Raw genomic sequence first — 13789 nt, forward strand, 5'->3', positions numbered from 1 at the left:
GTTGCAGCAGTGGTAGTGCAAAGGTGGGACATTGGGTGACGGGGGGACATGTAGAGATTAAAACTAACACCACAGTGTAGATAAGGTCAGAGTGTCACCACGCTCTCTCCAGCACTCCTTGCTCATGCCAGCTCAGGAAGCAACAGCTGGAATGCAGGAATCAAGCCCGACATTGTACTAGAGAACAAAAATCACAGGACAATTAAAGCAGCCTGGAATAACGTCTAATCCCAAAGCAGAGAGCAAGCAGTATTTTCAATCCAAGAGAGAGAAAATATTGGTATAGAGGGGTATAGCCTATTCAGGAAGACCTGACAGGGAATGAAGGGAGGAGGTGTTGCATTATGTTCTGAGGTCCAGAAGAAGGTGAGAAGCAAACCAGCTGAACTTCTCTAGGTAAAGATAAAAGGGGAAACAACATAGGGGTGATGTCATGATAAGGGCCTATTATAGATGACCAAATTAAGAAGAGGAGGTGGATGAGGCCTTGAAAGAGCCAAAACAAGACCTGATAGTAATGAGGGCCGTTAACTACCCAGAAATCTGTTGGAAAAATAATATGGCAAAACATGAAATTTCCGATAAGTTCTTGGAATGTATCAGGGACAAATTTTTGATTTCAGAAAGTGGAGGAAGTAACCGGGGGAGAGACATTTGAGACTTGAATCCGACCAACGGAGAGGTATTGGTTGCGAATTTCAAGGTGGAAGGCACTTTGGGTAACAGTGACTATGAAATGATAGATTTCATGATTCTAAGCAAAGGAAGGAATGAGAGAAGCAGAATACAGACAGTAGCAGACTTCAATAAACTCCGAGAACTGGCAGGTAAGGTCCTATGGAAGAAAATCTAAGGGATAAAGGAGTTCAAGAGAACTGGCAGTATCCCAAGGACACAATATTAAAGGCACAACTTGAAAGGAAGAACAGTAAGAGGCCAATATGGCTCTAACAGGAGCTCTTTAATGACCTGAAAATCAAAAAGGAATCAAATCAGTCAGGTTTTCAGTGGTCCCCAAAGCGGTGCATTGAGGTGCACCGCCTAGTGCCCCTGGTGCCTAGTGCCCAGCGGGGGAGAGGAGCTGCGGCCCCCCCCGCCTGCCAGGGACAGAGAACTCCGGGGCTGCGGGCGCCGGTGCTCTCTGTCCCCGGCAGGTGCGGGGCCGCGGCTTCCCTCCGGCTACAAGAGGAGCCGCGGCTACCTGCCTGCCGGGGACAGAGAACTCCAGGGCTGCGGGTGCCGGTGCTCTCTGTCCCCAGCAGGTGCGGGGCCGCGGCTTCTCTCCTGCTTCAAGAGGAGCCACAGCTCCCTGCCTGCTGGGGACAGAGAGCACCGGCGCCCGCAGCCTCGGAGGAGCCCCTTCCCAGACTCCTTCCCCCAGCCAGGGAATTCCCCCAATCACGCAACCCCACTGGGACTGTCCCCCCAGCATCCAGACCCCCCCCAACACTGGGCCAGCACAGTCCTGCAGAGACAGGGTGCCCTGACCAGGGCAGAACACCCCCCTCCCAGGGACTGCCCCTCCAGCATCCAGTCCCCCACCCAGGAACTTCTCCCCATGCACCCAGGACCCCCCTCTCCCCAAAGACTGCCCCCCAGCACTCAACGCTCCCTCCAGGGAGTTTGCCCCAGTTTCTAGCCTCCCATCCAAACCCCTTGCATTTTACTGTGATGCTGGGAGCATCTTTCCCAGACCTGAAGAAGAGCTGTGTATGGCTCAAAAGCTTGTCTCTCTCACCAACAGAAGTTGGTTGAGCCAATAAAAGATATTACCGTATATACTCGATCATAAGCCGGTTCGTTTATAAGCCGACCTCCCCAAGATGCATAAGTAAAAATGAAAAATTTGTATAACCCGTTCATAAGCCGACCCCATAATTCAGGAGTCAGCAAACTTTGTTTAGCTCGAGTGTCTGCAGGCACAGAGGTAAATCTAAGTAAACAAAGTGTCCTGGCGCGCCAACTGCTTACCCTGACGGGCCGGGACAGCAATTGGTGGGGAAATTTTTTGGGGAGGGAAAAGCTGGGAGTCAGGGGAGTAACCCCTGGGACCACCCCCCACATGACCCCACCTTTAGACCAGGACCCCCACACTCTCCCCATCCCACCTTATCTGGGGAGGGCCAGGGGAGGCTGTCTCTGACCTGGCTGGAGCTGCTCCGGCAGGCTGGGCAGCACGGCCGCAGCCTGCTCCGGTTGGCCAGACCGGGCGGCACGGACCAGGGGTGGCTCCAGGCCCCAGCACGCCAAGCGAGTGCTTGGGGCGGCAAGCCGCAGGGGGGCGCTCTGCCGGCGCCGCGAGGGTGGCAGGCAGGCTGCCCTTGGTGGCTTGCCTGCGGAGGGTCCGCTGGTCCCGCGGCTTTGGTGGAGGCAGCCTGAGGCAGCCTGCCTGCCGTGCTTGGGGCGGCAAAATCCCTAGAGCCGCCCCTGGCACGGACGCAGCATGTTCCAGCGGGCTGGGCCGGGCAGCGTGGCTGCACTGTGCTCCAGCGCCCGGGCAGCGTGACCACAGCCTGCTCTGGGGGGCGGGGCCGAGAGGCACGGCTGCAGCCTGCCAGCCCCGGAGCTGCAGCTGCTTCGGAGGCTGGGGCGAGAGCAGCGCTGCCAGAAGTGGAGAGACTCTGGCCCCGCCTCTTCCCTTCTGGCTCTGCTGCCTCTCCTTGATCCCTCTGTTGGGGGGAGGGACTGTGTCCCACCTCTCCCTCTCTATACCCGTTCACAAGCCGACCCCCTTCTCTGGTGCTTCCCTTTTTTACTAAAAAAATTTGAACGAGTATATACGGTACCTCGCCCATCTTACCCTTTTGGTAGGCATGTTTGAAAATGTTCATCTACTTAAATAGTATCACCATAACATGCTAGAACATCTGGCCTTCAAATCAAACTACCCTCACATGTGTGGCAGCTAGGAGAGAGTTATTACTATGTAGCATTAGTAGGCAGAGAGCTCACTGTGCTTCTGTATCAGGGAACTGTCACTCTCACAGCACTGAGTTTAGATTTAATGAGCTTTTTGTCTTGGCACCACTTCCATATGACTACTTGGACTTGAAAAGAGCATGAATAACTTATTCACAGCTGTGAATGATTCACAGAACGCTCACTTGAATTTTCTTAACAAATGGTTAGCTTTTATTTAAACATAGAAAGGACAAGAAAGAACCTGTGAGCGATGTAAATTATAATTCTTTTAATTAGAGAAAGCTGCAACAATCTATCACCTTTTGCCTCTTCCCAGTAGAAACACAGAAACTACCTAGTTAGCCGATATGTATTGACGGTGATATAATTAACGCTTCATTAACTGCAAAATTCACATTTAACACAATAATTCACATGGACTGAATACCATTTGTTTAAAAGTATTTGTATCTGTAACCTCTTTACTTATGGGAACACGACGCAAAGGAAAAGGCATAACATTCAGGACATAAGTTTCTCCATTTGCAATAAAATCTTAAGTTACAATGTCATGTTAAGGAATAATAAAACATCAGATTTTTTCCAAATGCATGTGTTTGTTGTTTCTTGGGGTTTTTTGGTGTTTTTTTTGGTGCTTATGCAGAAAAGAGCTCAAATAAACCTGGGTAAAGATCAAGGACGTTGACACAAAAGTAAGATAATCAGTACTTTGCAGGATCTAGCCCCTAAATTAGAATCTTGTGGAATCTCAAATGATATCAGAACAAACATTGAACAGACGTAATAGATTTCCAAAAGTATATTTCACCTTTAGGCCAAGACAAAGCATAGAAAATTTCAGCCCCACAGGGAAATTTTAACAGGTATTAACGAGTAAAAACAGGGATTTATAATGGAGTTATAAGGTTAATTATTGCATTTCCTGTTACTGAAGTATATTAGAGTCTGTTACAACTCCTGATCTACAGCTATGCAATGATAGATAAGGAGTCTGTATCTGGTAGTATGAACAAAAGTGTAGTCTGTTGAGTTTACAGAATTGGGGCCCTTCTCCTACTCCCAGCTGAAGTAAGTGTTTTTAGAAATAAATACACTCTGGCTACAAGGAGCAGAAATAAGGTGTGATCTATCAATACTTTCTGTAAACACAGTAAATTCACACTGCACGTAGTTTGTAGTTCAAAATGGATATAATTTGGATCCCCAGAATCCAACAGCAAGCTCTATCAAGATTTTCTAGTAATGTGAAAAGAAAGGGAAGGCTTCCAAAATGACGTTGCCTTTTTTCAATGCCACATCAAAAGATATATGAGGGCTTCAGATGCAGCCAATATTTCTCTGTAGAAATCAGCAGAAAATAAATTTGTGGTAGTGCAGAAGGTATTTAAAAGTATGGGAAGCAAGCAAGAAGGCAAGGAACATGCGCAAATGAGGAAGTTACACATGTTCTCCTTTTGAAAAAAGGGATCCCAGTTTGAAAAGTAGAGAGATAGAAATTAAAATACTGACTGATGACGACGAAGCAGCAGCTAATTCTTGGTAGCTTTAACTTACAATTCTTTTGCCTTACTAACCTTTTATGGGTTGCAGCCTCCAGTTCAAAGATATCAAAGTCCCAGTATTCTTCATTTTCCATTGCTTGTGCTATCCGTGGTGGGATGTCATTAAGGGAGATAGGGGAGATCAAACTGCCAGGAACCTGATGAGTTTCTGTTAAGGGATATATTTGGGGAATACAATTAATTTACTGCAATACTTTTACTAAACACTGTGGCTTCTCTTCTCTGCAAAACCTTAAACTTTCTTAGCAATTCCTCTGCTGCTGTTTGTAATGCAGTAGAAAATTGTGTATAAATAAAAAAATAAAAAGTCCTTGGAACATTTGATCAAAATATTTACTATGTTTCTTAAATCTGTTAGGTCATAATTTTTTGCTTTCCAAAAATTGCAAAGAGAAAAACTTACGTTTTGCTGACAATATGTATTCATTTCCCGATAATCTTCGTAAACCATCCTGTTAAATAAAAATTGATAATCAAAAAAGTTCTCATGTACTCTCTATTTCAAATGTAAAGTACTGTATAAGTTATCTAACATGGCACTAACTAATAGTGCAATGATTCTGCATAAGCTTGACTAGTCTTGTTTCATCCTTAGAAGCTATCTTATCTTACTTTGTCTGTCTTTGCTTATATCCAAATGTTTTAGATATGCCCATAGAAATACTTCACCTTCTCGGTAGATCATAATGGAAGGGAGATAGCAAGATGCAGGTCACAAAATTAACTAAGTTCTATCTGAGCAGTAATTTCTTAAGCCTAGTATTGTGGTTTCAGACAATATGCCCACAGCAAGAACTCTGCTTCCATCTTTGTATGTGCTATCTGGACCTTGGGTCTGGATGTGTCCGCTCACTCCCTGTAGAGCAAGTGGGTGAGCAGTATTAGGGAATAGGTGGAGTGTTGGCTCGACCCACCTCTCCTGGTAGCCCAGTACAATGGCTCTTGTGACTTGCTGCTAGTTCAGGCCAGCAACATTTTACTGTGGGCAAGGAGAAAGTGGGAGGGAAATGTGCCTCAGAGATATATACCTGAGAGTCAGTGCTTCCCTGGTTTAATTCTGGGCTGGTGCCTAAAGGCACAATCTTGCCCTTAGTGGTTAAAATAAACAGAATTATGTATTTGATACTTACCCTTAAACTCATCAGTTTAACAATATTGCACCAATTCCTGCTTGCTTCACAGATGCAAGCAGGATTTAGCCCAACATCTTTTAGATGCAGTGAATTAATGTTGGCCCTGTGTGTATAAACTAGTTGTTAAAAAAATCCCTTTATAAACACACCTTTCTAACTTACTAATAACATTATATGCCTAGTGTACAACAGAAGCAAATCTGGATGCCATATCTGACCTGTGTAATGTCTGCACTTATAAGAATTATTACATCTAGTTTCTATTTTAAGATTTGTAAGTAAATTAGTCTGGAGTTTTGTGACTTATGGGGAAGGCTGTCCTGCTGTTAAAGCAAGTTAAACATTTCTTCAATAGCACTGCTGTGACACAAATATTCAAGACACCAGACTCAGTGTGTCCTCGAGAATAAAGGACTAGATTTTGTTACAGTTGAGATACCAGATCCAATTACAGCTGGCAAATCTATGTTCTGATTCTGAATGCCCTTCCCATATTGAGTTTAATAAAATTCAAATAATAATAGCCTACATGACACACAGACACTCCTGTACATGAGATCATCATCATGATGTTCCTATTACACCTCTAGCGTTTAGGGAAGTGACGAAACTCCTCCACTCCTATCTGTTTCTGGCAAGTTTTTCAGAGGTTCCCCAGCTGTGCCCTGGGTTTTTCAGCTCGGCTTCCACAGCTCTTCGCCATGCTGTTTTTGGGCAGCCTCATTTTCGCTTGCCTTCAGGTGTCCATCTTATTGCTACTCTGGTGATGGAATCAGTTTCCATCCGAAGCACATGACCGATCCATCTCCAACGCCTCCTGGCAATGATGGTGCTCAGATTCTCTTGGCTGCACTGTGTCAATAGATCTTGGTTTGACATTGTTCTGGGCCAAAAGATACGGAGGATTTTTCTGAGGCAGGTTGTATGGAATGAAGACAGTTTGGCCATGTCATACTTTCTCATTCCCCAGCATTCTGCACTATGAAGTTGTGTTAGAAGTACGCAGCTCTGATAAATCTTGAGTTTGGTTTTGTTATTGTATTTTGATGATTTCCAGACTGTATTTAAACTCCTGAAGGTGTTCCTGGCTTTATTGATTTTGTTTCAGATGCCCTGGCTTGTTCCACCATCCTGGCTGATGGTGCTGCTCAAGGATGTGAATGTTTCTACATGGGTGAGAACATAATCCTCTATCCAGACTGGTGATGGTGAGGCAATATTAAAGGTTATGATATCTGTCTTATTGCGGTTGATTTTCAGTCCAATCTGCTGGCTGAATGTGTTGAGTCGAGTTGTTTTTTCTTGTATATCGTGTTGGGTATGTGATAGGAGAGCGAAGTCCAGGTCTTCAAGGGATGAGAAGAGAGTGTCCATTTAATGCCTCTTGGCATGTCTTCTGTTGTACGCCGCATTACCCAGTCGATGACCATGCTGAAGAGGATTGCAGATATGACACACACCTGACGCACTCCTGTTTTGACTTCAAAACTGAGCTCACTGTGATCAACACTGCATGTAAAGTTGAAATAGAAGCTTTTGATGACATTTATTATATGGAATGGAATTCCATATGCCCGCAGAATGTGCCATAGGCTGGTCCTGTGAATGCTATCAAAAGCCTTCTCAAAGTCTATGAAATTTATGTAGAGTTGCCGTTGCCATTCTAGACACTGTTCTATTATGTTTAGTAGAGTGAAGATTTGGTCTGTGCATCCATGCCCTTTCCGAAAATCAGCTTGCTCTTTTCTGAGAACACTATCAACTGCCTCTAATATACACTGGACTATGATCTTACACAATACTTTGCTTGGCACAGATAAAGGTGTGATACCACGCCAGTTATTACAATCACCGAGAGTTTCTTTCTTGGGTATCTTCACTATAACCCCATTGGTCCACTCATCTGGCACTTTTTTCCTTTCCCAGACTGATGTAAATAGAGGGTCCAGGATAGATGCTGCTAATTTAGGATTTACCTTGAACAATTCTGCATTCAAGCTATCCTTGCCAGGAGCTGTCCCATTTTTTAAGGATTTGATGGCTTGAATGATCTCTTCCTTAGCTGGGGTGTCTGTGTTGATATCAAGATCTTCTTCTGCCTCCTGGATGTTTGCTTCCTCTTTAGGTGGCTCCCTGTTCAGCAATTCTTTGAAATGCTCTGTCCAGCGCATTTCTTGTTCTTTTTCGGTTGTTAGTAGGTGTCCTTGTTTATTCCTGATGAGAGTGTTTGTTGGTGTCTGCCATTTACCACTGATAAGCCACGTCATTTCGTAGACGGTTCCTTGTTCACCATGAGCAGTGCATCCTCTGCTTGTGCTGCCAGATTATCAATATAATGCCGTTTGTACATGAGATGGAATAATTTAATTCAATCTTCAACTGATCCTTTGCTGAATAAATGTTTCTTGTAGATCATTTTAAAAATAAATATAAACGATACATTAATCCTCTGAGACATCCCTTCTCTGACTCTCCCTTTGCTTTGTAAAAGTTTTTGTTCTATATCCAGTGAGGATTTTGTATATTATGGTACCCTAACTTTCTGTGACTCCTTATGCCATGTGATCATGGACTGATGTTGGGGGTTGTGTGGGATCAGAACACACGTTTACAGAGGTTGGTTCAGATGGAATGAAGTGAGCAATGAATTACTGATATGTGCCAATTCAAAGAGTAGATCATAGAATCATAGAAGATTAGGGTTGGAAGAAACCTCAGGAGGTCATCTAGTCCAACCCCCTGCTCAAAGCAGGACCAAGATGCAAAGGCACTCAAGCTGTAGGTAAAGTAGACAACTGCCTTGGGGGGGGCAGATTTCTGGGAGAAACAATTTTCCATGGGGCTGCAGACTGGTCTACAGTGGTACGAAGTGCAGAGTGCGCTAATGGGTGGTGCTTTAATGCCCCATATAGATTCTGCTGGCACGTGCTACACTGATGTAGTCTGTTCAGGTCAGGCAGGCCGCAGGGGAGCTGGGCTTGGAGAGGCCTCTGTGCATGTGCCCTGCAGGAGAGCCAGGCTTGCTGGTGGGAAGCAACAGTGGGAGCAGCCTCCTATCTCATTGGGCTTGGCAGGTAAGATGCAGGGTTGGCTGGGCACTTGCCATCTGGCCCCAACAGGGAGTGAGAGCGAACTGGGGGGCACCCCTGCCTCCTAACTTCCTGCAGGCAGCCAGCACCCCTTCCCTACCTCCCTTACAACCCCCGCCGCCTGAGACTCCTGTAGGCACCCACACCCACCCTCTGCCTCCCACAGAAGCCTGCCCACCTCCACCTCCTGCACAATCTCCCCTGCCTCACATGTGTGCATCATATGATGCAGTTTGGGCTCCCAACCTATGCACAGAACTTTAATACGTATACTTGAGTATTCCATTTAAAAAAAAAAAATCAAGGTGCCTGATCCTCCTTTCACTTGTAACAATGTAAAAATCAGGAGTGAATCCATTTAAATCAATGGAGTTCCACTGAAGCTACACTGATGTAAACTGGAGTAAATGCAAGGAGAATCCAGGCCCCAGCATTTATGTCAGCAATCGTTTGCCATCATTTGTACTCACTGTCATTAATCCTCCAACGAGATCACTTGTATGTGGATCTTCATCTTTTGTCCCAAGTTGCGGAGAGTATAACTCAGTGGTTCTTAGAATCTCCAACACTCGATCTAAAGCTTCTGCGACAGGCATGGGACTGCTTTCTTGTGCAGCATTGATAATATTGATTACCTAGGTTAATATAAGAAACTCTTGAAATTTAGAAGCGATTGAAGAAAAGAGAGATTCTCAGTGACTAATATGAGAAGTCATCGCTATTAACCATAGCAGTATTTAATTCAGATTGTGTAGAACTACTGTGAAATCTCTAGGGGATCAATAGTGAAACACTGAAGTCTTTTACTGACTGTGGGAGCAGGATCGAGGCTTTAAAGAGGCCATTCTTATTTGGCAACTTCCTGTCTTAAGACACTCGCCCAAAGTATCTCCAAACAGACTCAGTACAATCCCCTACTACCTGTATCAGAAGGTCACTTTATTAAGCAACTGATATTTGTTGGTCTCTTGAATGATTTCTTCAGATACATTACAACACAGGCACTGACTCTGTGGGTGCTCCAGGGCTTGAACGCCCACAGAAAAAAAATAGCAGGTGCTCGGCGCCAATCAGCTGTTTGGGGCTGGGGAAGGAGCTGGGGGAGGGCAGAGAGCAGCGTGCGGCAGGCAGGTGGGGACCTCAGGGAGGGGTTGGAGCGGGGGTGGGAAGAGGCGGAGCGAGAGTGGGGCCGCTGGAATGGAGCAGAGCCAAGGCAGGACGAGGCAGATTGAGGGCAGGGTCTCGGGAGAAGGGGTGGAGTGGGGGCAGGACCTCAGGGCAGAGCACCTCTGGGGAAAAATAAAAGTCAGCCCCTATGCATTACAATGAATATGTATGAAGGGGAAATCCAGTCCCTTCCTTTGCATGGGCAGAAAGCCTCCAGGCAGTAGAACCAGTGTGATTGTGCTAAAGAGGGGGCTGAATGTGGAAAGCGATGCAGAGGGTGCACACTCCTATGTGGCAGGTGGAAGGGACAGGCAGGGACAGTATTGGGGGCGAGGGTGGGTTGGGAACAGAGCATTTGCCACTTCCTGGATCCTTCCAGTCACTCACTGTGGGAGATGGGAGAAAGGGAAGATGTGGCGTAAGGGCGAACATAAGCTTCTACAGCCATTGCATGTGGCCCAGCTACTCTGGTCAGGTGCTGTGCAGAGGGTTTCTGCCACAGTATTTCAGAAAAAAATCCAGGTAAATTCCGATTGTCTGACTTCATGAACACTAACAGTGCGGTGCATTACCTTGGTGATGGGTGCTTCGATAGTCATGGAATGTATCCTGGCCATGGAGGAGTGTCGCCTCTGTGAACTGCCTGTGCAAAAAACAAAGCAAAATTAGCACTCTGATTAAAATGACAATGCATGACATCCAGAGTTAGCCAAGAATTCCTCATTTGCCATGACCTTTAGGACCACCTATAACAGCAGGCATATGCACACTTGTCCTGCTATGTTGATAAGGATGCTCACATAGATGCAGGCTGAATCACCACCACCACAGAACAGAGATAAGCAGCCATAATGGCCTGGCAACATAGTTGCTGTTTTTATATTTTAAATGGTTTATAAAATGTTTAGCCACTAGCGCCACATATATGTTGCCTTTAGGGGGGAGAAGAGGGGCCTGTAATACTACAAGGGTGTAAGACATGACAAGACATAATGAGTCTGATCATCAGCTGGTGTAAATCAGCGTAGGTTCTTTGAACTTAATTCAGTGATGATGAGCTATGCCAACTGAGGTTCTGGCCTATAACAACCGATGTCATTAATCAGGGACTGGAAATCTTGTGTGTCAATTAGCAATTTTTGGCAGCAAAGACCAAACTAGGCTACTTCCTGTTCTGTAACCTAGTAAGATGTGGCTACTTCTGTGCTATTCTGTGTGCTGATGCTGAGCACATCTTCAGCATCAGAATCCAGGCTATTTTTGTAGCAATGGTCAAAGTCTGGAGAAAATTAGAAGTAAATCTGTTACTTCTCAAATTTTCACCAGACTTTGACCGTTACCTGGAATGTACTGAGACATGTTTTAACAGAAGCTTTATAAACACCAGCAAAACCCTGCAGTATGTGAACTACCTACTAAGGTGAAGAGTGATATGCCATGATGAAGTGTAACTCCCTGATGTATGACACAACATAGTGCAAATAAAACAAACAAAAACTAAGAAGAAACTTAACTTTGACTTTAATGGGAAGAGTAGATAGGGAAACTACAACAAACCCCAGTGCTTGTGGGGGCCCCAGAATCTGCTATCTTTACTAATGAGGAAGAGTAACTTACTTTGTGAGTAGCTCTATTGAATTCCATGGGATTACTCATGACAGTAAGTGCTACCTAATGTTAGTAAGAGTGGCAGAATACGGCCTTTCATTTCTAAAGTTTTCAAAAAAAAATAGGATAAAAAATATTGCTCAGAGGCAAAACACATGGGGTAGTTGCATAAATATGAAATATTCACGTCTTGAGAGTTTTTAAAAGCCATGTGAAAAATATATAAACATCCACTTATCTAACATACCATCACTTCCTCGTGAGGTTGTGGATCTGACATCAAGCGATCCTTTCCTCCTATCTTTGTGTCGGGAAGTCTGAATATCTGTAAAGACATCAGTGTTATACAATGACTGCAACAAAGGCTCTTCCCAGATTATATGTTAAAGGAAACTAAACACAGGTAAAAGCTTGATAGCAGCGGAGCAACGTGGACAATGCTACAGTTGGTTGGAAAAGAGCTTCTTAGAACTGTATTCACACTGGCCTTGCCATGGATGCTCCCACGTCATACTCTTTGGATGCTGCTCTTGCCTCAAGCAAAGACACAAGAGTAAATGGCCTTTGTGTAGAGGATCTTTGGGTATGTCTACACTACCCGCCGGATTGGTGGGTAGTGATCGATCTAGCGGGGATTGATTTATCGTATCTAGTCTAGACATGATAAATCAAACCCTGAGGCCTCTCCCGTCGACTCCTGTACTCCAGCGCTGTGAGAGGTGCAAGCAGAGTCGATGGGGAAGCACCAGCAGTTGACTCACCGCGGTGAAGACACCACGGTAAGTCGATCTAAGTACATTGACTTCAGCTACGTTATTCACATAGCTGAAGTTGCGTAACTTAGATTGATCTCCCCCCTAGTGTAGACCAGGGCTAAGAGCATTTAGAGTCCTCTCTCAACCCACGGCATTGGTGCAGAGTGGCGGTTCAGTCACAGCACTGCCAGTAACAGAGATGTACAGGTCAGAGGGGCCCCTGAACACCCCTTATGGATCTACAGCGACAAGGTGGGTGAGGTAATATGTTCTACTGGACCAACTTCTGTTGGTGAGAGAGACAAACTTTCTAGCTACACAGAGCTCTTCCTCAGGTCCTATGGGTCTACACAGTGGTGAAGCCGCTGACCACTTCCCTGTCCCACCCCTACCAATCCCTCAAACTCTGGGCGGAGTCTGCGTTGTCTTTGAGGCTACCCCTGCACTAGATGTGTTCAGGGCCGGAGGCAGACAGCATTTGGCTCTAAGGCAAGATAGAAACTTCAGTAGACAAGAGTTCTCTGTTGTGAAATATTCAGACATCTTAGAAAATCACCATTAAATGGCTTCATGCAAGAGTTGTTGGACTGTACAATTAATAATAATATTTAGTAAGCCAACCTTGACATATGTATAGACATTATCTACTTAATCCTCAGAACAGCCTATGGGAGGGAGTCTGTTCTCCCTGTTTTACAGATGGGGGAACTGAAAGGCAGATACAGTGACTTAAGTCAATAGGGCAATTTCTGAGCTCACTTAGGCCCACGCAGTCCCATTACATGTGGTTAATTAGCACAGAAAGTGGTTACACAAGGATAACAGAGGACAGGGTTTGGCCCATTGCTTGTTTTTTAGTTTTAATTGACTCATACCAGATAAGTGTTTGTCAATGAGCTGAGATTGCCTAAGGCAGGGGATGGGGGCATTACTACTGAGTACAACAAGAAGGAGCAGACACAGAGTTGCAGCCTAGGACGCTAAGGGTATGGCTACACTTGCAGATGTACAGCGCTGTGAGTTAAATCCGCCTTCGGACAGCTGAGTAGGGAAAGCGCTGCAGTCTGTCCACACTGCCAGCTGCCAGCGCACTGCCGTGGCCACATTTGCAGCATTTGCAGCTGCATTGGGAGCGCTGGATTATGGCCAGCTATCCCAGCATTCAAGTGGCTGCAACGTGCTTTTCAAATGGCGGGGTGGAATGTGACAGGGAGTGTGGGGGGAGAGAGAGTGGGTTTTTGGAGTGCTGAGAGTGTGTCAGCACCCTGTCTTGTAAGTTCAGACCCCCCCCTCCCACCCCCGCCTCTCTCTCACTCACTGAAAGCAAACAGCAGCTGTTTCTTTTTTTTCCTCATAGACCAGATCAGCAGCCGCTCGCCGAAACGGACCCGAACCCCACCCTGCCCTCCTCACGCCGCCTCTCCCTTCAAGCAAACATTAGCTGTCGGCACTCCAAACGGAGCCCCGCTGCCTGCCTCTCACTCATTCAAAGTAAACAGTAGCTGTGTTTGTTTTTTTGATAAGTAGCCCCCAAAACGGAGCTTTGAAACGGC

General features: G+C 45.6%; 1 protein-coding gene across 5 annotated transcripts in view; it reads right to left on the reverse strand.

Annotated features, from left to right (window-relative positions):
• The window catches only part of PDE8A (phosphodiesterase 8A), a 255093-nt gene that overhangs the window by 19779 nt on the left and 221525 nt on the right, over positions 1-13789 (reverse strand). For all 5 annotated transcript variants that reach the window (XM_039491037.1, XM_039491039.1, XM_039491036.1 and 2 more), the window contains 5 exons: positions 11729-11806; positions 10446-10516; positions 9177-9341; positions 4888-4936; positions 4497-4632 (listed from right to left, as the gene is read on the reverse strand). In XM_039491037.1, coding sequence (XP_039346971.1) covers positions 4497-4632; positions 4888-4936; positions 9177-9341; positions 10446-10516; positions 11729-11806 — 499 coding nt within the window. The remainder of the gene's footprint in view (positions 1-4496; positions 4633-4887; positions 4937-9176; positions 9342-10445; positions 10517-11728; positions 11807-13789) is intronic.

The sequence above is a fragment of the Mauremys reevesii genome, linkage group 10 (assembly GCF_016161935.1).
Source record: "Mauremys reevesii isolate NIE-2019 linkage group 10, ASM1616193v1, whole genome shotgun sequence".
NCBI lineage: Eukaryota > Metazoa > Chordata > Testudines > Geoemydidae > Mauremys > Mauremys reevesii.